General features: G+C 41.2%; 1 protein-coding gene across 2 annotated transcripts in view; it reads right to left on the reverse strand.

Moving 5' to 3' along the window:
• Window positions 1-14312, reverse strand: part of LOC126215095 (tetraspanin-31) — a 59286-nt gene extending 44974 nt beyond the window's left edge. Inside the window, exons 1-2 of one of the 2 annotated variants that reach the window (XM_049941744.1) lie at window positions 14090-14312; window positions 13688-13855 (exon numbers count right to left, since the gene is read on the reverse strand). In XM_049941744.1, the coding sequence (XP_049797701.1) occupies window positions 13688-13855; window positions 14090-14149 (228 nt within the window). In that variant the 5' untranslated portion in view covers window positions 14150-14312. The remainder of the gene's footprint in view (window positions 1-13687; window positions 13856-14089) is intronic. The other variant, XM_049941743.1, reaches the window with a different exon arrangement.
• Window positions 14313-25227: the final 10915 nt, after the last annotated feature.

Genomic DNA, 25227 nt, shown 5'->3' on the forward strand with positions numbered 1-25227 from the left:
CCGTGTGGGATACTCAGGATATGACAAACACGGTATGGCGACCCTGGTGAAAAATTAGCTTCTAGGAAACCTCTACAACAATGTGGAATCGGTTCCACACGCAATAGGCATTAAACTGGGAGAGATGACAATCTACAATGTCTACAAACCACCTTCGCAGCAATGGCCTATAGGAATCTTACCGCAGGCTAATCATCCAGCAATCTATGCCGGCGACTTTAATTCCCAGCACACCAGATGGGGATATCAGAGATCCACTCCGGAAGGCGTCGGATTAAGTGACTGGGCTGACAACCGGGACCTACACCTCCTATTTGATCCCAAGGACAGAGCATCCTTCAATTCAAAAGTACGGGGCACAAAGACGACACCTGACCTGACCTTTGTCACACGCGGCGCAACGGGTGTACCAATGCAAGCTACAAGAAGAGTCCTCGAAGCTTTCCCACGGAGCCAACACCTTCCGATTATTGTGGAGATCGGCCTTTCCATCCCGATCGTAAAGAGCCCCCCCGATTCCACGGTGGACTCTGAGAAAAGCAGACTGGGGGAAATATAAATCTTTTATTGACAAGACAATAAATAGAATACCACCAAGTCCAGAGAACTACCAAAGGTTTGTAAACCTGATATATAAAGGGGCCCTAAAGGCTATCCCCCGAGGGGCCCGGAGGGAATACATTCCTTGCTGGTCAGAGAAGTGCGAGTCATTGCTAGAGCAGTATGAGAGGAGTGGGGAGGACGAGACTGCAGAACGACTGATCAACACTGAACGAGGAACGTAGGAGCAGGTGAAAGATGGCAATGGAGAATCTGGACTTTACCCATTCTAGCAGGAAGAGCTGGGGTCTACTACGGAAACTCAGTGGTGCCACAACACCACGAAGATCGGCCGCGGGTCTGGGCCCATCCGAAATAGCGACTGCCGTGAAACAGACCTCCAAAATACGCCTGAAGACTGAGGAGAAGAAAAGAATCTCCAGGAACCTAACCGAGGAATTAGCCAATAATCCAACTAATCTAGATATTGTCAAAGCAGTAGATTACCCAGGCCCTAACACTAATGAAAACAGGGAAAGCAGCCGGACCCAACGAAATCCTCCCAGAATTTCTGAGGGAGCTGGGACCCATTGGGAGGAAATGGATGGCCAAGCTCTTCTCCATTAAATCAGGTGCACTCCCGAAGTTATGGAAAGAAGCTAAGGTAATAGCGGTACTGAAACCGGGGAAGGATGGAGATAATCCAAAGAACTATAGACCGATCTCACTGCTTTGTACCTCTTACAAACTATTTGAGAGAATATTACTGGCCAGACTAGCACCATACATTGAGGCGAACCTCCCGGACTATCGAGCAGGGTTCCGTGTGGGAAGGAACTGCTGTGAACAAGTTTTGTCCCTTACAACATATATAGAGAAAGGCTATCAGAACAAGCTGAAAACGGGCCTGGTATTAACAGATCTTACATCAGCCTATGACACTGTCTGGACCGAAGGACTACTGCTCAAGCTTACTCGAACTATCAAATGCAATCAGACGTACACATTACTAAAAAATATGCTGACAGGCAGGAAGATCAAGGTCTATCTCTGTGGAAAGAGCAGCAAAAGCATGGTCATAAACAATGGCCTGCCGCAGGGGTCAGCCCTGGCGCCGACCCTTTTTAATTTATACATATCTGATATGCCGAGCACCAGGTCGCGTAAATTTGCGTATGCGGATGATCTGGCCATCGCATACCAAAGCAAAAATTTCGAAGATCTTGAAAAAACATTGAATGCGGACCTTGAAGCGCTGAACACCTATACGACCAGTACCATAATGCACCTTAATAACAGAGCTTCAAGCAGGAAACTACAGCTTTCCCTGAATGACCGGCATATCAGACATGAAGGTAAGCCCAAATATCTGGGAGTAAAATTAGACCGCACACTAACGTTTAGCTCCCATCTGGAAGACACCAAACAGAAATTATGTCTAAACTGGCCGGAACATCATGGGGGTACGGATCTAATACACTAAGGACGTCAGCATTAGCCCTCGTGTACAGCGTGGCTGAATATTGTTCACCAGTCTGGGCGAAAAGTGCGCATGTAAATAAAGTAGACACCCAATTGAAAGAGACGATGAGAATTATCTCAGGCACACTTAGAGCTACCCCATGTGACTGGCTCCCAGTCCTTGCTAACATAGAACCCCCTGATATAAGGCGCTCCATGGCGACCTCAAGAATATATAGGAAGATCGTACACAATCCAGAACTCCCTATACACCAAGACTTATCACCCATCAACAGGCTAAAATCTAGGTCCCCCTTTTGGAAGATTGGCAGGGAATTACAGGACTTCGACCCAAAGCTAGCCTGGGGGGAATCATGGCGCAAAGGGACACACAAGAACCAAAGGCTTATCGATGACCCCAGCAAGAAGATAAATGGTTTTGATCTCCCTCGGAAGCTCTGGGTTGCCTTAAATCGCCTTAGAACAAGCATGGGAAGATGCAAACATCTAATGAATAAGTGGGGACTTGCGGAGAGTCCCGTGCGTGAATGTGGTGAAATCCAGACAATGGTTGGTTGGTTGGTTTGGGGGATTAAAGGGACCAGACTAACAGTCATCGGTCCCTTTTTCCAAAAAAATTAAAACCATCCAAAGAGAATAAAAACGAACAGCAGGAAAGACGTCAGATGACACAGGACAAGAAATACTCCTACAGAGATCAGACAAAACAAATTAAAATCACACAGAGTGTGACGGTGGTTGGCCGACCGTAGAGATAAAAAGGAAAAGCCAACCACCGAGAACACATTAAAAACTCAGCGTAAAATCGTAGGCCATTGGCCAGAATCAACACCAAAGAACAGAACAAACACTCAGAGTAAACGATAAAAACCCCCTGCCCGAATAAAACGTAAAACTAAGCCAGCCATAACAGGGTCATCAGATAAAAGGGCAGGGAGCGTATCAGGCAGCGCAAATGTCTGCCTGACCACAGCTAAAAGGGGGCAGGCCAACAAAATGTGGGCCACTGTCAAAGCCGCCCCGCAGCGACATAGAGGAGGGTCCTCCCGGCGCAGTAAATAACTATGTGACAGCCGGGAGTGGCCAATGCGGAGCCGACAAAGGACGACTGAGTCCATGCGGTTGGCTCGCACGGATGACCGCCACACAGTCGTCGTCTCCTTAATGGCACGGAGTTTATTGGGCGTGATCCGATCGCGCCATTCAGCGTCCCAAAGCGCAAAAACTTTTCTGCGGAGGACTGCCCGCAAATCAGTCTCTGGGAGGCCAACATCCAGAGATGGTTTACTCGTGGCCTCTTTCGCCAGGCGGTCAACATGTTCATTGCCCGGGATACCGACATGACCGGGGGTCCACACAAAGACCACAGAGCGGCCGCAACGGGCAAGAGTATGCAGGGACTCATGGATAGCCATCACCAGACGAGAACGTGGGAAAACTGGTCGAGAGCTCGTAAACCGCTCAGGGAATCGCTACAGATAATGAAGGACTCACCTGAGCATGAGCGGATATACTCTAGGGCACGAAAGATGGCGACCAGCTCAGCAGTGTAAACGCTGCAGCCAGCCGGCAAGGAACATTGTTCGGAATGGTCCCCTAGAGTGAGCGCATACCCGACACGACCAGCAACCATCGAACCGTCAGTGTAAACAATGCCAGAGCCCTGATACGTGGCCAGGATGGAATAAAAGCGGCGGCGGAAGGCCTCTGGAGGGACTGAGTCCTTCGGGCCCAGTACCAAGTCGAGCCGAAGGCAAGGGCGAGGAACACACCATGGGGGTGTATGCAAAGTGGCCCGGAAAGGAGGTGGAACATTGAAAACCCGAAGCCCGGAGAGAAGCTCTTTGACGCGGACCGCGATTGTACAAATGGACGACCGATCGCGGGAACGGGAGACGATAGTTTGGATGCCCGGGCAAGCTTAAAACATGGGCAGCCTAAGAGGCCAGCAAACGTTGGCGCCGTAACTGCAGGGGAGGGACACCTGCCTCCACTAGTATGCTGTCCACAGGGCTGGTGCGGAAAGCACCAGTGGCAAGCCGTATGCCGCTGTGTAGGATTGGGTCCAGTACCCGCAGCGCAGATGGGGATGCTGAGCCATAAGCCAGGCTCCCATAATCCAGACGAGACTGAATTAACGCCTGGTAGAGCCGTATCAGGGTAGATCGGTCGGTGCCCCAGCGGGTGTGGCTCAAGCATCTCAGAGCATTTAGATGCCGCCAACACGCCTGTTTAAGCTGCCAAATCTGAGGCAGCCAAGTCAGCCGGGCATCAAAAACTACACCCAAAAACCTGTGGGTCCCCACCACAGCAAGGAGTTCGTCGGCAAGATAAAGCCGCGGATCAGGATGGACCGTTCGCCGCCGGCACAAATGCATAATGCGGGTCTTGGCAGCCGAAAACTGAAAACCATGCGGTACAGCCCAAGACTGCACCTTGCGGATAGCGCCCTGTAGCTGACGTTCAACAGCTGCAATGCCAGTAGAGCTGTAGTAAAGGCAGAAGTCGTCAGCATACAGGGAAGCGGAGACAGAATTGCCCACGGCCGCAGCGAGCCCGTTAATGGCTATTAAAAACAGGCAGACACTTAAAACAGAACCCTGTGGCACACCGTTCTCCTGGACGTGGGAGGAACTATACGAGGCCGCGTCTTGCACGCGGAAGGTACGATACAACAGAAAATTGTGTATAAAAATCGGCAGAGGACCCCGAAGACCCCATCCATGAAGCGTAGAAAGGATGTGATGGCGCCATGTCGTATCGTACGCCTTCCGCATGTCGAAAAAGACAGCGACCAGGTGCTGACGGCGGGCAAAGGCAGTACGGATGGCCGACTCCAGGCTCACCAGATTGTCGGTGGCGGAGCGGCCTTTACGGAACCCACCCTGAGACGGAGCCAGAAGGCCCCGAGACTCCAGTACCCAATTCAAGCGCCGGCTCACCATCCGTTCAAGCAACTTGCAAAGAACGTTGGTGAGGCTAATGGGACGGTAGCTGTCCACCTCCAGAGGGTTCTTTCCAGGTTTCAAAACGGGGATGACAATGCCTTCCCGCCATTGCGACGGAAACTCCCTCTCGACCCAAAGATGGTTGTAAAGATCGAGGAGGCGCCGCTGTCAGTCCACTGAAAGGTGTTTCAGCATCTGACAGTGGATGCCATCTGGCCCAGGAGCGGTATCAGGGCAAGCGGATAGGGCACTGCAAAATTCCCACATGCACAGAATGGAGCATTGTAAGATTCTGGGTGGTGGGTGCGAAACGAAAGGCTCTGACATTCCATCCGCTCTTTAATGGAGCAGAAGACCAGTGGGTAATTGGAAGAAGCGGAACTAAGAGCAAAATGCTCTGCCAAGCTGTTGGCAATTTTGCCGGAGTCTGCACAAACTGCTCCATTCAGTGAGAGCGCAGGGACGCTGACAGGGGTCCGATAGCCATAGAGGCGTCGGATGTTGGCCCAGACCTGCGATGGAGAGACATGGAGGCCAATGGTGGACACATACCGCTCCCAGCACTCCTGCTTGCTTTGGCGGATAAGGCGGCGGGTCCGTGCACGGAGCCGTTTGAAGGTGACTAGGTGTTCAATGCAGGGATGTTGCTTGTGACGCTGGAGCGCCCGCCGGCGATCTTTAATCGCTGCAGCGATCTCAGGCGACCACCAAGGCACAGTCCGCCGCCGAGGGGACCCAGAGGAGCGGGGAATGGCAGATTCGGCGGCAGTAACGATGCCGGTGGTGACCGATTGAACCACCGCATCAATGTCATCATTAGAGAGAGGCTCAATAGCGGCAGTGGAGGAGAACAAGTCCCAGTCAGCCTTATTCATAGCCCATCTGCTGGGGCGCCCAGAAGAGTGACGTTGTGGTAGTGACAGAAAGATCGGAAAGTGGTCACTACCACACAGGTCGTCATGCACACTCCATTGGAAAGACGGTAAGAGGCTAGGGCTACAGATTGAAAGGTCAATGGCGGAGTATGTGCCATGCGCCTCACTGAAGTGTGTGAAGGCACCATCATTTAAAATCGAGAGCTCGAGATGCGACAATAAGTGCTCAACGGTGGCGCCTCGACCTGTTGCCACTGACCTACCCCACAGAGGGTTATGGGCGTTGAAGTCGCCCAACAGCAAGAAAGGTGGCGGCAATTGGGCTATCAGCGCAGCCAGGACATGCTGCGAGACATCACAATCCGGTGGAAGGTAGAGACTGCAGACGGTAACAGCCTGTGGTCCAGACAATGGACCACCTACTGGTGTGTGAAGTGGTAGGATATAGTGGTGAACTGAAGGACATACATTACCTGCCTGACCTAGCCATAGATTGGCTCAAAACTATAAGTAGCATTGTGTAGTGTTGTAATTTCCTGGTGGATTGCAATGACACTGTAATATTTGCCTTGTATATGCCGAACGAATAAATAAAAGGATCATTTGCATGATTAACCACAATGATATGGAATGAGACCCTTTACATTCAGGCTACATCCCAACCATTTCCAAGTTTTTTTAACAGATGCAAATTAGTAATTGCTACCCACCATCATCTACCTGTTACACAAATAGAAATTATTTTAGGGAGTGGAAGGAGCTGCCACAAACTTTTTCTACTTTTTTTCAAATTTAGCTTTGTTGTCAGCCAGATATTTTACATCACCGCATAGGTGTAACAACTTTTTGTGGACCCCTTTTGGGCTAAAGTTAATCTCAGTGTGGAGTAAAGAAAGTAATTTTTTCCTTCCACTACTGTAATTATGCACAATACTATGCCTTTGAAGAGTTGAGCTATTTACAAGAAACTTCATGAAAGAATACACGTACTGGGGAGCAGAAGTCAAAATGTTAACTCCTCAAACAGATTTCTACTAGTAGACCATGGGTGAACACACATTATTATTACAGCATGCCTCTGAGCAATGAAACCTTACTTATCTGATGAGTTCAACCCCCCCCCCCCAACATAACTTCTCATGAGATTTTACATGTAAATACACAAACACTTAGCACTTTGTCTCTCCCCAAAATTTTGTAATGATTTGAAATGTAATTATGGTTGTTATGGCTGAACTGATTTTTTTTTAGGAGTTCGATAATGTGTTTGTTCCTGTTCAAATTCCGGGTAACATGGACATCCAAATATTTTGAAGTCTCCAATCTGCTTATTACTTTCTCACTATGTGTTACATTGGTGTAGTACCTCTAAATGTGCAGACATGAAATTCTGGAGTGAGACTGCTAGAAGCTGGTGAAGCACTGCTTCCACAGAAATGAGTGGAAATAAAATGAAGGCTGAATTTTCAGTGTTGACCTACAAAACTTCTAGTGTTCAAATATGAATACATCTTTTATACATGTATGTAAAATTAGAAAAGCTCACCTTAAAAATTGGGTGTTAGTGACAAAGTCACGACTACGTGCAAATTTTTTGAGTCATATTACACTCATTTGCGCTTTTACTCGTGCAATGGGAAACTGACCTGAAGTCTGAGAACCCAATGAGAATAAAATACATTCCCAAGGTCACCAAGTGCTGAGGAGTCACCAGTGTGACTCACTTCACCCGTTTTGATGAAACGCGCAAGGGTAGGGGCCTATTAATCGTTGGCAGTTCAAATGTACGGTGACTGATGTACCCCTTAGGGAAATGACAGCAAGGGACAGGGAAGGACACGAGGTGCACTCAGTGTGTATGCCTGGGGGCCTCATTCGACATGTTGAAGAGACTATTTCAACAGCCGCTGAGGAAACAGGTCGCAACCGACTGCAAATTTTGGCGGCTGTCGGAACAAATGACGCCCGTCATTTGGGCCTCGATGTCATTCTCGGGTCATTCCAGTGACCGGCATGGAAGAGTGGGAAGACGAGCCTCACCCTCGGAGTTTCAACGAAGCTCAAAATTTGCAGCATCGTCCCCAGAACCGATCGAGACCCGTCGGTTCCGAGTCCAGTGGAAGGACTGAACCGGAGACTTCCAAAATTCTATGACAGGCTAGGCTGCAACTTCTCGGAGTTGCGCCACAGTGTTAAGAACTGAAGGGTTCGTCTAAATAGGTCAGATATGGACCACACGCCAGAGCTGCTAACTGGGTAGCTGACTGAGTGAGGTGCCCACAAGGATTGTTTAGAGTAAGTCACTCCATCCACTCCAGATAACAACAGATGTAGGAAACCACGACGTATCAGCATAAGATCAAAAGAAACGCCTCCCACAGACGAGTATTAAAATCCTATCACTCAACTGCCGAAGCATTCACAACAAAGTGGCAAATTCAAAGTGCTCCTGAAAAGCAGTGAAGTCCACATAATACCACGTACAGAACGCTGGTCGAAACCTGAAATTGATAGCTGTGAGATTTTTGGGGAAAATTTAAGTGTATATTGAAAGGATATAAGCCAATGGGGTTGGCGGTGGTGTATTTGTCGCAGGGGACGAGAAACTCAAATTCACCGAGACCGAAGCTGAAACTGCGCGAGATTTTTGGGCAAAACTCAGTATGACAGGTAGGCATCAAATGATAACTGGATCCTTCTATCACCCATCACCTCCTGATGTATCTGGAAACTTAAGAGAAAACCTCAGTTCACTTATACATAAGATCCCCAATCATACTGTAATCACTGGTGGAGACTTTAATCAACCAACAATTAACTGGGAAAAGTAAAGTTTTGTTAGTGGAGGGCACTATAAGACATTCTGTGAAACATCACTAAATGCCTTCTCCGAAAACTACCTAGAACAGACAGTTTGGCGCCCCACTCGTGATGGAAATATTCTGGATCTAATGGCAACAAATAGACCTGACCTCTCTAAAGATGCCCAGATAGAAACTACTATCAGTGATAATAACAATGATTATTATGAAAACAAGCAGAAGGATGTACATGGTCAGCAAACTAGATTTAAAAAAATCAGTAGTCATATCTCAAGCACGAATTTGAAACTTTTTAGCACAGAGCAGGAGGATGTAGAGGAACTATGGTTCAAGTTTAAAAGAGTAAGTGACCACGCACTGGATAGGTATCTACCCGGCAGATCAGTTCACAATGGTAGGGGCCCCCATGTTATACAGCCACTGTACGGAAACTTCTAAATAAACAGAGATTACTGCATAATAGATGTAAAAGTGCAAGACTATAGATAGATCTAAAACATGGAACGTTTCCCTCTATTATATTCAGACTATAGATAGAGATATGCTGAATTAAACACATTTGGCTATCAATGGAGAAATACATAAAACCTTCAATGGCTACTGCATCAGAATATTGTCAAATGATCTTTCACAAAACCCTAAGAAATTCTGGTTATGTAAAGATTGTTAGTGGCACCAAAGTTAGTGTCCAGTCCCAAGCAAATGAGACAGAAACTGACTCTGAGGGGTAGCAGAGCAAAAGCTGAAGTTGAAATGCTTAACTATTTTCAAATGTGCCTTTAAAAAATAAAACCCAGAAAATTGCCCCAATTTAACACTTGTGCCAATGAAAAAAATGAGTGAAATCAATATCAATGCCAGTGATGTCGAGTACAGTTGGAAGCATTAAAATCGAACAAAGTTCCAGTGCCCGATGGAATCCCTATCCGATTTCATACCAAATCTGTGGCTGAATTAGTCCCTCTTCTAACTATAACCTATCCTAGATCCTCGAAGAAAAAGCCGTGTCCAGTTCTCGGAAAAAAGCATACACACCCAGCTACAAAAAATGTAGAAGAAATGATCTACAACACTCCTGTCCAATATCCTTGACATCAAATTGTTGTCAAATCTTAGAACACATTCTGTGCTGGTATCTTGAACAGAATGACCTCCTCTACGCCAACCAGCATGGATTCTGAGAACAATGATCACGTGAAACCGAACTGTACTTTTCCCACATGACATACTGAAAGCTTTGAATCAAGGCAGTCAGATAATGCAGTATATCTTGGTTTTCGAAAATCATTTGATTTGGCACCACACCTGTGCTTATTGTCAAAAGTTCAATCATATGGGGTATCATTCGAACTCCTATTGTTCACATTGCATATAATGACCTTGTCGACAATATTAATAGCGACCCCAGGCTTTTTGTAGAAGATGCAATTACCTATACTGAAGGACTGTCTGAAAGAAGCTGCATAAATATCCAGTTAGATATCGAAAAGCTTTCAAAGTGGTGCAAAGATGGGAAACTTGCTTCAAATGTTCAGAAATGTAAACTGTTCACTTCACAAATCGAATATACATAGTAGTCTGTAACAACAAAATCAATGAGCCACTGTTGGAATCGGCCAACTCATACAAACACCTACGTGTAAAACTATGTAAGGATATGAAATGGAATGATCACATAGTGTCAGTTGTGGGGAAAGCAGGTGGTAGACTTCAGTTTATTGGTAAAATATTAGGGTATTGCAATCAGTCTACAAAGAAGATTGCTTACAAATCGCTCGTGTGACTGATTCTGGAATATTGCTCAAGTGTGTAGGGCCCCTACTAAATAGGACTGATGGGAGGTATGAACATGTACAGAAAGAGCAGTACAAATGATCGTAAGTTTGTCTGACTCATGAGAGAGTGTCACAGAGATGCTGAAGTAACTGAACTGGTAGAGTCCTGAAGATAGATGTAAACTACATCAAGAAATTCTACTAACAAAATGTCAAGAACCAGCTTTAAATTATGACTCTAAGAATATACTACGATCCCCTACATATCACTCACATGGGGATCATAAGGACAAGATTAGAATAGTTACGGCATGCACAGAGGCATTCAAACAGTTATTCTTCCTGTGCTCTACACACAAATGTAATGGGAAGAAACCTAATAGCTGGTACAGTGGGACGTACCCTCTACCATGCATTTCACAGTGGTTTGCAGAGTAGGATGTAGATGACTTGGCAAAAATCACAACAACTGGACATAGGAAATCTTCACATAGGCTACCTAAATGTGATTTTTAACAAAATGACTAAGAAAATTCCTTTCTACCAACAAAACATTTGACTAGCATTGGTCAATAAGATTTCCTGACTTTTCCAGTAAAATCCATTTTTCTGAAAACTACCCTTTTGACACAATACCATCCTGTCATTCATCATGGACACACATTTGCATTAACTTGTCAGCAAAAATAAAAAGCTTAGCTGCCAGTAGTAACATACAGTTTAAAAGCATTATAAAATATTCATATGTGGCTAACCTCGACCTCACTGATATGTTTCTCAGCAGAATCAGTGGTTGTATATTTATTATTAACTAGATCCCATCCTTTCGCCACTCTTTCTATTCAATAAATTTTCAGCATCCCTCAAAGGGTCAAGATGGTCATAGCTGTTTTGTGACACACACAACATCCTTAACAATCTCAAAGAGTCAAGAGGGTCATAGCTGTTTTGTGGCACATGCCACATCCTTAACAATCTCCTCACTTTGCGTCTACAGAACAACCAGTGCATCTGATGTGATCTAAAACCAACTTTACTTCTGGAGCATCATTTGGGAGGGGCAATACCAATATAAACATCCCAACAAGTCCTATTTATTGATCTATCCAAGGACATAACACCTGGGGAAAAAAAGAAAACCACATAGTAATTTTATGTTTAAAGCATTACATCTAGAAATGTGTTCTGTAAAGACCGATTACATGCTGTAACAGTCCTCTAAAAGTCTGCTCAGTAAAAACCAGCGCATACCCACCAGGGTTTCTTCAACGTTCTCAGAAGCTAGTGAGGACAACACAGAATAAATAAATGTTATCAAAGGCCCCAACTTCAATCAAAGACATGTCGACAGACTTAACTATGATGAAAAGTCCCCACGCATTTAGAAACAAGACAGTGCATAGCACCAACACTGGTATGAAGGGGGAGAAAGAACAGACTTTTTTGTGGACAGGTGAAGAATGAGGAAGGAAATCATCTATATCATTTATGAATTTGGGCAAATAGCAGAAAACCTAAATGTGGATAACTGGAAAGGAGTTTGAACAATTATTTTGCCACATTCAAGTCCAGTGTCTACCCAAAGTGCCACTTCACATTATCCTTGATAACACACATTCAGATAGTGATTACTATATAATGAAATTTTCTCAACATGTACCTACATTCAAGTCTAATCATGTACGTTGTCCATGGTATCGCTACAAGTAACACAAGACATTATGTACTGCTAGTCACTCTGTGTGCCCCCTTTTATTTTCAATACATCGTGCACACCAAGTTCGGTGAGGCGAGAACGTGATAGCTTAGAGAGGAAGGGAGGGAGAGGGGGAGGGAGAGAGGGAGGGGAGGGGGGGGAGAGAGAGGGGGGAGGGGGAGAGAGGGAGTAAGGGGGGACGGGGAGGGGGGAGGAGGAGAGAGAGAGAGAGAGAGAGAGAGAGAGAGAGAGAGAGAGAGAGAGAGAGAGAGAGAGAGAGAGAGTAAATAAATTTCATGTGCTATCACATTCTGCAATTGAGCTGTATAGCTAATTTTTCACACTCCCTCCTTTCCTGCAGATTCCAAGTTAAGATCCACAAACATATATTCTCACTGCCAAGTCTGTGTCCTCAAATATAGACCAAGATGACAAGTTTTTCCACTACAGCTGACATTTCAACATGTTGGTGATATGTCAACTTTTCGAATGAATAGTGAATCATGACATGGCTGTAACTGTGCCGATCACATCTTAAGTCACACAATAGCTAGAACCACATAAGTAACTTTACTCAGTGACACAACAAAAATTATTAAAAATAGGTGGAGATGTATAAGAGGTGTTCAAACAGAAACGAGTGGAGGCATAATTACAGAAATCATTACCTGCATGTTAGAGTTATTGACTCTGGCTGTTGAGACGCTTGTCCCACTGTAACACAAGGCGATGAATGGCTGTCTCATAAAATTCCCAGGGCTGCAATGTTAACCAGTTCCACACGTACAGCTGGACATCGTCATCCGAGGTGAATCGTTTGCCCCTCAGAGCCTTTTTAAGGATACCAAAAATGGTGTAACCATACGGAGAGAGGTCCAGACTGTATGGAGGGTGGCCGAGAATCTCCCATTGAAATTTCTGCAGGAGTGTCACGACTGTATGGTCATATGAGACTTTGCATTGTCGTGGAAAAGAATGACCCCATGGTTAGATTGCCGGGTCGTTTTGATTTGGTCACTTGGCAAAGGGTGGTCAAGGTTTGCGAGTAATGCTGGACATTTACTATTGTCCCGTGCTGTGCGAAGTTAATCAGAAGGGGACCATCTTTTGGTCCCCTTATAAACTTTCTGGGGTGCAAACAATTCCCCTTGGACAATGACGTCCAGCTGTACGTGCAAAGTGGTTAACACTGCAGACCCGGGAATTTTAGGGACAGCCTTTCACTGCCTTGTGTCACAGTGGGACAAGTGTCTCAACAGACAGGGTCAATACTTCTAACATACAGGTACTGCTTTCTGTATTTATGCCTCCGGCTCGTTTCTCTTTGAACACCACTTATATTACAATGCACCCATTAATTTGCATCTTAAGTTATATATTTTCAAAATCTTTACGGTGTCCACAGAAGCAGTCATGCGACGTACCATAATGGAATAACGTACATGGGGCTACAAAACATAATAAATTTTCTAGGCTCATCATTGGTAGTTATCACTTTTGGACAGTTGATCAGACCGTAACAATTTAATAAAATGTTGTGCAAGGATACAAAAAACAACAGCACTTGATGATGCTTGATAGCACCAATTAGTCCAAGAATGGAAATGAGAATAAGAAAGACGCCACAGGCAAGGATGCCGCCAATAATCGGCAGGTTTTCACCAAGTGGCGTAGCGCGTCCATAGACAGCAACTCCAATTAGAATGAAGGCGACAACCTGTAAATTGTGGATGAAGTGTGTTAATTACCAAGTCTTCAACACCTTGTTCATGTAGTAAACAAGACTGAGAAATCATAAATAGCACCTGGTTATATAATTAACGTAGAATACAGTTATGCAATTATGCATTAATAACATCAATTTAAACCGGATGCTAGCTTTATAAACAGATGATTTATAAAATCTTTTGCCGGTATATTGACCTATGGCAATTGTATTTTTGCTACTTACGATATACAAAATGTTTAACGCAGTAAGTGCGTTTTTCGAACACGTAAATCCACCACACATATTCAGATCATTCAACAACTGCTTGTAGTTTTACTGAGTCAGTCTCCACACGATAACAAACATTCGGTCTTCAAAAGAAAAAAAAAAAAAAAGAATCCAGTGCTCACGAGGTACAATAATGTCAGACGAACTTCATCTGCGCTATTCAACTTACAACTGTCAAGCAAAACCAAAGAAGATATTAGGGAAGCCTACAGTGCAGTGCTACCAAGAGTGATACAGGACGTCTTTACAGATTATAGAGCTTTGAACACAAGGAGATTAGAACAGCGAGAAGGTTCTTATTTTCTAACCTCCTTGATTAGAATGTACTTCTTGTCGGAATCATGGCCAGTGGTTAAAATACTACGTCACTGTTGCATCTAGATGCTGCTGATAACAAATTGTGACGATGCACAACGCGTCACTTTTATCCCAGATCACCAAATTTAAAATTTATTTATTCATTAATTCATCTGTAGACAAATTCCTTTCCTTTGAACAGATGCAGTCAGGACATTAGGCCTAAGTAATTTATATCATTTTAACGCATATTGCATAACTCTGACACATCTTAATCCTCTCAAAACTTAATTGAATCTACATCTGCGTCTATTTCAGGTGTGCACAAATTTTTAACTTACATGCGCAACATTGGAAGAAGGAGAGTATCGTTTGGCCACTCATAATATAGTTAACATTACTTCAACAGCTGGGAATAAAAAAGAAAAAGGATGGACCAATGACAAAAAACCATTGTGTGGTGGTAGTTTCAGATCAACATATTAAGTTTACTATAAATTTTTTTATCAGATGTGCAATGAACGATAGCAGCTTGGGTCACATTGTTGCTTCCTTTTTGGGCCGCCTGCAAAAATTCTGTTCAAGAATGGAGCACAGGGAAATTGATTGTTTATGATTGTTCAAAATTACCTCTAATTATGCAGTAGTCAATCTAATCTTCCATCCACAATCCATGTAGTAGCGATACGTAGGAACTTGTAGTATATTTCTAGAGTCATGATTTAAAGCAAGTTTTTGAAACTTTGTTATATCAATCCAAGATTTCCTTAAAATCATGTGAACAAGAGAGGAACATGATTAATCACACATTGATGTCCACACGAATTCCCATGCTCATTTTTAAAATTATGTATTTCTCCACTTCACTTTTAAAACATGCACTGACTGCATTCACCAGCTTCACTAATATACGGTCTCCAACCTCCACTTTGAAGCACGGTGGATGCTAAAAGCGCATGGAACAAACAAAAACAGAGCCAATAGCAGCAGGGTCATTCTTCTATAACGAAAAAGTACATGCATTATATATTTATGATTCCTCGTTTATATCTACACAATAAATTCTTGCTTGTATTAGCCTACAAATAATTATCAAGACTGTATCGATTACCAGCTACAACTGGATAGACTGCATCAAACATTATTAAAGTGTTACGTTACAAAACAAATAATATGTAAAACTACCATAAATTTGAAAAGTTTAAACATGTTCCTATAGATACACTTCATCTACCTTTGACCTTTTAGTTCCCTCACAAATATATAGTTTTTAGGAGAGCCTTTCTCCTGTTTAGCAAGTGGATAGTCTTTAAGGTTACATAGAGATGAAAGATTAAATAACTTCATAATTTATTTTTGAATACAGATGTCTTCCCAGATATATTTTATTCTGATTGGTGATTTGTTGTATAAAATTCATACGACAGTTATGGATGCTTTTTCAGTTACTTCAAGCCATTTCCTTTGTAGAAAATAATCGTCCCTATTTCTCATATTGTTGTCATGCATGTCCTCATTTAACTGAGTAGTACTATTTTCTTCAAAGCGCCTAATTGTTGCAGTATACTCCAGAAAGGGATGCCTGTGCTATTAAATTCTCTGGATTTACTTTTTCAGGGCTTCATTAACTTATGTTTATGCATATCTGCCGCAGTTCCACAATCTATAATACAGTAGTAGAACAAGTGTGGGTTGACTCTGTCATAGAACATTGTTAACAGTGTATCTGTTGTTACTTCCCAGTTATCATTCTAATTAAGAATATGCTAATGCTTATTATTTTCTTTGATGACATGGCCCTCCCATGTCAAGGGTTTATCACCTATGACACCCAAAATTTAGTTTTCCATACTGTTTTGAGAGGCAAGATATTGTTGGTCTTTGTAGTTTTACTTGTTTGTAATTATATGTAAGTGTTTTTATTTGTACTTACACATAAGTTTTGTCGCTGAAATATTTATAAGCCTCCCTCAGATTTGCGGATGCACTTGATTCCAGTTCAGCTACTGAATCACTTTCTACTAAAAGTGAAATGTCACTTGCTACATTGTCACCTACAGAATGAACTTGAAAGGATGAAAAGAAAGAATCCTTGAACTGAGCCTAAGGAACGCCAAACTTTATTACCTGAAAATTAGTTTAAATTTAAAATAAAATTCCTTGTTTTATATTTTACTTCCACACACTGTTTTTTGTTATCAACAGGTGATTTTATTAAGTCAACAGCCTTGCTTCTGATACTGTGATAGTTTAGTTTATGTGTTGTCCGTTGTGACATATTTAGTCAAATGACGACATGCTTTGCTCATCTAAAGCCCCAAGAACATCAGCTACAAAGTTAGCTTAGAATGTGCTGATAGACTTAAATTCTCTGAAACCTTGCTGTGCCTCACTAAGTGTGTTATTCTTCTCTATAAAATATAATATTCTATCTTACAAGACAGTTCCCACAATTTTAGATAAAATAGCTACACTATTGATTATCATAGGATTTGCAGGATTTATCTTATTACCACCCTTATAAATGGGCACAACCATTTTCTTTTTTCTGATAGTTAGGAAACTTTCCGTTTTTAATGGTTGAGTTTTGTAGCATTGCTCTTGGGGGAAGAAAAGAAAAGGAATTGTTATCTTATAATTTTTTGAAAAATGTCAAAAAGTGAATATATTGGGGGCCACTTGGCAACAGAATAAGGGATTGATTACACTATCGTAATAACATACGCTGGGCATTAAATACCTGGTTGGATTATTTTGAAAAAGAGCAGCAGATAGATTTATTTGATATCGTTCAGAAGAAACATTATCATTTCTGTGCATTTTTGTAGTCTTATGTAGTCATTCCTGGAACAACACTAGGGGACCAGAAGATTTATAGACTTTAAAAGAAATGCAACACTACACAATTAAAAATGAGGTTGATTCAGAAATAATAGGAAAACGATAATGTTCCTTCTGTCTGATGCTGTGTTTGGCCCATCAGCATGATCGTAATTTCTGGTGATGAATTAACACCAAATAATTAACATTCAAGGTTAATTTACTAAAATAAGCACACTTATCTTTAACACACGTTTTTTAATGCTATGTACCTTTCCATATTAAATTACAATGGATGACCATTGTGGTTAAATACTTTATACATAACAGTCAAAATGTCCCCTTGATGCTGTCTGTTCGTAATCAATTACCAGAAACTACATGTTTTCTGATTGGAAAAATAACAATTAGCATATTTAGTGAATATTTTCACATAAAATAGAAGATACCAATGTGGAACGCAGCAAGTCCGTGTCCGCCTTTCATGGAATACAAACAGTAAAAGGTGAGGCGCCCAATGTCTTATTTGTCTTGAAACAACAGAATTCTTTTTTTATATCATTAATTGATACATGTACATAGAGATTTACAGGCACCACACAAGAACGGCAAAGATAAAGAATAATAGATCCTGTCAGTGCTATATGATGGTTCATTTCTTTTACTTTAGAATTGTTCGGTAAGTTTAGGCCATCAGGCGTTTATTATTGATCGTATATTAATTTTTGTGAGGCGAAAATTACTAATATTACAGTTTTACAAATCAGTCAGGAAAACAACAAGCACAGTGCTTTACTACACAAGTAAATATTCTGTCAAGACCTTTTATGTTTTGGGCTTGTATTATGCATTTGTTTTGCTATGTCCATTGATGCCACCAGAAAATACATTCTGTGACATTAGGGATGTTGTTCATAATTCCAGAGGCCAACGTTCATTTTATCGCCACACGGTTATGAAAATTTACAATGAATTTAAACTATTCTGTAACTTACTTGCCGCTACCAAAACACCGTGGGATCGATGTGAAGTAGGTTAAAATCCACCTTTCTAGGTATTTAATAGAATTAACAACTAGATAATTTTTTCTTCATTTAAGACTTATTCCAACCAAAATTAAATTTATTTACTCTTGACCAAGTTATTAATTTTCTTTGGGAAATATTGGATATGTCACACAATTTAATATGCAAATAGACTAAAACAGGTATAAAATCTCTGTTCCGACTACACTTATCATGTAACGTTTAATCAAGAGTTCATTACAAGGCATGTAAAATAAATGTGTAATGAAAGAAAAAGAGCATTACACTTCTCAGGCACATAAAAGGTTATTATATATTTTCTGCTACAATGTGAAATTTGACACACATACACACTTCAAATATTTCTGTGAGGTACTCCTTTAAACATTGTTCAAAAATTTTAAATCTTTCTATTTCCTTAACTCAGTTAGCAGCTTATTAAAACACTCTCTACCTTCTTCACTTGGAACTCTAGTCTTCAGTTGGGGATTCCTCTGTCTTGTGTAATAATTTTGCTTTCTTTTGTTATATATTCAGGTACGTTTTGTTGAAGAACCGATTATCACTTGCTCTCAGCATCATAATATTCTGATATATGTCCAGTGAGTGTACTATCACAACAGTATGTTGTATAAAATCTTATCTACAGGACTGTCTGGTTTGTATATTTGCTATATTTCTCACTGTTCTTTCCTGAATTGCACTTTTTCAAAGTAGCTAGTTTGTCCATTACCCCATGTGTGATTTAAGTAAAAGATATGTGCAAACAGAAGTCCATAGTACACTGCCTAAGAACTTTATCACTCTCAACTATTGCCATTTTGGGTATGAGGAAAACCTGTGTAGTAATCTTTTCACATCGTGTGTATATGTAAACCCCTGCCCCCATGTGAAATGCTTATGTATAACAGTTTTGAACTGCCTACATCGTTAATTGTCACTCTATTTATTTTAATATCTATATTACAAATTCCTGTCTGGTAGATTTGATCCACTGTATACATTGTTTAAGATTGATTTATAAAAATATTGCTTTGCAGTAGATACTTATTCCCATTTTCAATATTCAGGACTACTTGCTTTTCAGGCTTCTCTTTCACTCGAGGAGTACAGATAACTGTTGTGCCACTGTAGGTGCCTGAATTATATTCACTAGGAAATCATTTATGGAGAAAATATATACACTATGTGATCAAAAGTATCCAGACACACCCAAAAACATACGTTTTTCATATCAGGTGCATTGTGCTGCCACATACTGACAGGTAATCCATATCAGTGGCCTTAGTAGTCATTAGACATCGCAAGAGAGCAGAATAGGGCGCTCTGCGGAACTCAATGGCTTCGAACATGGTCAGGTGATTGGATTTCACATATATCTTACGTCTGTATGTGAGACTTCCACACACTTAAACAACCCTAGGTACATTGTTTCGGATGTGAGAGTGAAGTGGCAACGTGAAGGGACACATACAGCATCAAAGTGTACAGGCCGACCTCGTCTGTTGACTGACAGAGGCTGGTGACAGTTGAAGAGGGTCGTGATATGTAATAGGCTGAATCTATTCAGACCATCTCACAGGAATTCCAAACTGCATCAGGATCCAATACAAATAGTATGACAATTAGGTGGGAAACGAGAAAACGAGCGGCTGCTCATAAGCCACACATCACGCCGGTAAATGCCAAACGACCCCTCGCTTGGTGTAAAGAGCGTAAACATTGGACGATTGAACAGTGGAAAAACGTTGTGTGGAGTGACGATTCATTGTACACAATGTGGCGATCCAACGGCAGGGTGTGGGAATGGTGAATGCCCGGTGAACGTCATCTGCCAGTGTGTGTAGTGCCAACAGTAAAATTAGGAGGCAGTTGTGTTATGGCGTGGTCGTGTTTTTCACGGAGAGGGCTTGCACTACTTGTTTTGCGTGGCACTATCACAGCACAGGCCTACATTGATGTTTTAAGCACCCTCTTATTTCCCACTGTTGAAGAGCAATTTGCAGATAGCAATTGCATCTTTCAACATGATCGAGCACCTGTTCATAATGCATGGCTTGTGGTGGAGTGGTTACACGACAATGACATCCCTATAATGGACAGGCTTGCACAGAGTCCTGACCTGAATCCTACAGAAAAGCTTTGGGATATTTTGGAACGCCGACTTTGTGCCAGGCGTCACTGACCGACATCAATACCTCTCCTCAGTGCAGCACTCCATGAAGGATGGCCAACCATTCCCCAAGAAACCTCCCAGCATTTGATTGGCTCTATGCCTGCGAGAGTGGAAGCTGTCATGAAGACTAAGGATGGGCTAACACCATATTGAATTCCAGTATTAGCGATGGAGGGCGCCACGAACTTGTAAGTCATTTTCAGTCAGATGTCTGGATCCTTTATATCACATAGTGTAGTAGTGGCCCAAATACAGAAGCTTATGGCACACCATATTTCATATAGTTCACTTTTGCCACTGAAATTAAGTACCATCAATCTTGGCTAACACTTGGAAGGGTCAACAGATTGATCTACTGAGTGCTGTGGGGTACATTCGTCCCTTGTGAGGCCAGTTGAGGAGTTACTTAAACAAGAAATAATGCCTCTAGTCACGAAAACTGGCAATGGCCAGGAGAGCTGTGCTGACCACGTGCCCCTACAATATCTGCATCCAGCTATGCATATTGGCTGAGGATGAAATCATAGTAGGTTGGTGGCAGTGGACCTACAAGGTCTGTTAGGATGAATAGAGAGTATAGATCTGTAATTGAATATATTCATCTCACTAATATGCCTGGTTTCTGTGGGCTGTTTACCTTTCTTCACTAACGTGGAGTGATTCACACAGATGCTTAAGGGCCAATTCGCACTGGCCATCATGGCACCGTAATGTCACAGCACTGTTATGTTAAGGCGTATTCACATTGTCCATCACCTCATAGAATGCGAAGTCAATTCATGTCACATGATCTCAACTTGCACGGCTGCCCTCAGTTGGCTGTTCGTGGGAATTGTGATCTTCGTAATTTGCTTTGAAACTGTTTTTATGTTTGAAGTTCAGCTTGGAAGTACATTCTGTATATTAGCGAAGCAAGACAGAAGTGCAAAACAACGCAAAAAGAATGTGGGTCATTATGGAGTACAAAAGGGGAATTTTACATAATATATAAGGAGCTCAAGGAAGAGGAATCTGCATTTCATAAGTATTTTAGGAAGTCGAAGTACCAGATGTTTCTATTTTTACATCAAATAGCACTGATATTTGCTATAGAAACTAAGTGTTATGAACTGCCATCGCATCCTGCGAAAAACTGGTTTGTGGAAAGTTAAGTTTAGTTGCCAGTTCAGTACAAATATCTCCCATAATACCCCTCCTTCAAGATTTATAGTTTTTTTTATTTTTGCATTTGGCTTTTAGTAGTTCGAGTGCCTTATTTGTGCTGGGTTTAGCTAGTGAAACCATGTAAATATTGACCACTGATGCTTGCAAAGCAGTTTCACACACAAACCATACAGCTACTTAATAGCAAATAAGCTTGCCACAAATAGTATTTAAAGAAACAACTCCAATACATTACTTGGTTTTTACTTCAAAAGAGCGTTTTGCCCTGTTGCTGTGCCTGAAAGTTTCAGTCCACTTCTTTATAAAACAATACAAGTGACTGACAACATACAAATAAATTACACTTACTAATCAATCTGATTCTACCTGCAGTACTTTTTTCACTTCAAGTTGCAGCCATATTGCAAAGAATTTCACTGTAAATTATTAAATGTAGTACTCATACGTATAAATTTATAATGCCCATGTCGTACAGTGCAGACTTCTGTCTCTTTACTTCAATCAGTCTTGCGTCATATTATAAAATATTAAACTTTAATAAAAGAAGCAACGAAACGAAACAATTTATAACAAATAACTGATATCAATCGCGAAAACCATGGCGAAACGAAATACAGAGATCTGCGCATGTATCAGAAGGAAATGAGCTTGAGGGTCATGTGATCAACAATGAATGGATGACATTAGCTGCCAAACTATCTTTCCTAGAACTAACCTGGATGGTGGCTTGGCAAGACATGATGACACGGGATTATGGCCATTTGAAAAGAGTTCAGAGGGTTTCAATGGGACATGACATGACCTGATGTGACAGACCGCATGAAATGGCCTTACACACCTCAATAAAGATATCACAAGTCTTCTGTTAACTGTCAAGTGAACACAGAACATGTTCAACTAAATCTGTTGATGTCATTGGCACTGACATCTCTTTTCTGAGGACATGTTGTGATGAGAGTAGCATTATAATTTTTGTTAGAAAACAGACAATTCTTTTCTTTATCATCATGAATTTTGGTAAAAGTGGAAATCAATGATATTAGCCTCCAGTTTAATAGCTCATCTCTGCTCCATTCTTAAATATTGCCTTAATTTAACTTACTTTTAGTGAATCTGGAAAAACATCTTCCTCTGTTGCAGCATTCATCACATATGTTTAGGGATTTTAGTGGACATTACCTGCCTTCGTTTGTGAGATGTGGGGTAACATAGTCTAAGCCAGATGAATGTTTGATTTTTAGTTGCCATAATGGGTTTGAAATTTCTCTCTCAGTTGCTGTGATGAATGCAGTGGTATGATCTATATGTGGGATTTTTTTACATTGTACTTACTTTGTTTTATTTTGTGTTATCAATCCATCTGTTACAATTACGAAATACTTGTTGAATGTGTTCGTTATTTCTATTGGATCAACATCAATTTCACAATCTCTCAGTGGACAAACATCGCTTCCTCCTCATTTATGGAGAACCATAAGTATTTTGAGTAATTTTCTCCTTCATTTATACCCGCCATAATAAATAGGTCTTGTGTTATACAGGTCTTTTGAGGTCATAATATGCTTTTAATTTGTTTCCTGCTCAGATTGCCTATTCAGTCATTCTGATTTTCTTTTTTTACTTGTTTACTAGTATTTTGTGGACTGGAACTCTGTCTGTAATAAAAATCTGTAAAATCGTCATGTCTTTCTGTCTTGAAACACACTAATCTCCTAACTACTAGATTAATTTTCGTATGGTTTTCGCAGGTAACTTGAGCATAGTTGGACACCATAGAGGTTGTAGTTTGACAAAAGCGAATCACAGAAAAAAGATACTGTGATTTAAAATTTAACTAAAACTTTATTGTCTGTCTGCCTGAACAAACTAATTTCTAAAACTAGTTGACAGATTTTTATGAGCTTTTCATTGCTATCTCCATCGTAGCGTGGGGCACCGTATAAGCTATATTTCATCAAAATCGGATCACAGAGAAAATATATTCATACATATTACAAAAATATAGCTGTGTATGTCTGTATCTTCCACCAGTCCTCAGAAACCACTGTTCAGATTTTAAAAAAGCTTGGCATATATATATATATATATATATATATATATATATATATATATATATATATCTGTGTGTGTGTGTGTGTGTGTGTGTGTGTGTGTGTGTGTATAATTTACCATCTGGAAAGAATCGCTGTGGGACTAAGAACCGCCTACCTATCAAAGGGGTGGGTGTGAGGATAGGGGTGGAAAAGAAGTGTAGATCACGACACATGGGTATCAAGACTTCATTCATACAGTATTTGAGAATGAGAGCGCCTAGAGGCTTGCTATAAACTTTGCACATAATTTCAAAACCTTACAAAACTTTTTCTCCCTGACGCTCCCTACATAAAGATGAGAGGAAAACAGTTCATTACTTACATCATTTTTGCTGTTCATTTGCACTATTCATTTTCGCATCAGTCACGACGCTCCCTACATAAAGTTGAGAGGAAAACACTTCATAACGTCTTGCATTTTCGCTGTTCGTTTGCACTATTCATTTTCGCATCAGTCATGACACTTTAATTTGTTAATTCGTTACTTCCGACTGTATTCGCAACACATTTGCATACAGTGTTTACATACACCACTGATTGTATGTACAAAATTATATCTACATATGACACATAGTTCAGGATATATAATGCCATAAACACTGAGAAGAATGAAAAGATGCTGCATAATGTATGACATATAGATTTATTATTACAAACGTGCTTAACCGATTTTGAAGACAATTGGCAAGGAGGTAGCCTGAATCCTGACGAAGAACATAAACTACATTAGAAACTCTGTAGTACAAGAAGAATATTACTCAGACTAGGGAAGAAGTTACTCTTTGGAAAAGCTATTTGTGAAAATGCTTTTATTGGTTGATATCTGATACTTGTCACGATTCAGAGTAGTGAATACAAGACTTATACACACTTCAGTGCATTTATTCTATAGTTTGCACTATTTGTTGCATAAAGTATGTGTTGCATAATGTACAACTACTACGTGCAGTAATAAATATTTGTGAACAATAGTACTTAGTGACTTGTAACATACTTCACACATAAATCCCAACCTTTATCATATACATATACTAATACAAACTTATAAACATATGGGCCAATTATCTCAATGGTTCTTGACCGATTTTCGTCAAATATTTACACAACACTAACAATGATCAGATGGACAAACACCACATATGTTTTCTATATATGTGTTGTATAAATCACTATATCTATTAAAATGTAAAGACAAGTCACAGTTCGACGTTGTTACCAATAATTTCTAATAGTTACTGACTAATTTACTTCAAATTTTTAAATATTACTGTAGCAAAGTCGTCACAGTGTTGTTCAAAATTTAATATGAGCCTTCAGAATGGAGTAAAAAGGACACTACGGTGTTATAAACTAACATGTTATCTCACCAGTCAAATACTTGAAGCATTCGATGATGCTGATCCCAAAAGTATTATGGGACCCGTAATATTACTGACAGGATTTCCACTGCACTAGATGAATATGAAACAATATGCCATTGCATTCAGCACCGTGGAAGCAGAATACATGTCAGTGGCA

The sequence above is a fragment of the Schistocerca nitens genome, chromosome 12, assembly GCF_023898315.1.
Source record: "Schistocerca nitens isolate TAMUIC-IGC-003100 chromosome 12, iqSchNite1.1, whole genome shotgun sequence".
Classification (NCBI taxonomy): domain Eukaryota; kingdom Metazoa; phylum Arthropoda; class Insecta; order Orthoptera; family Acrididae; genus Schistocerca; species Schistocerca nitens.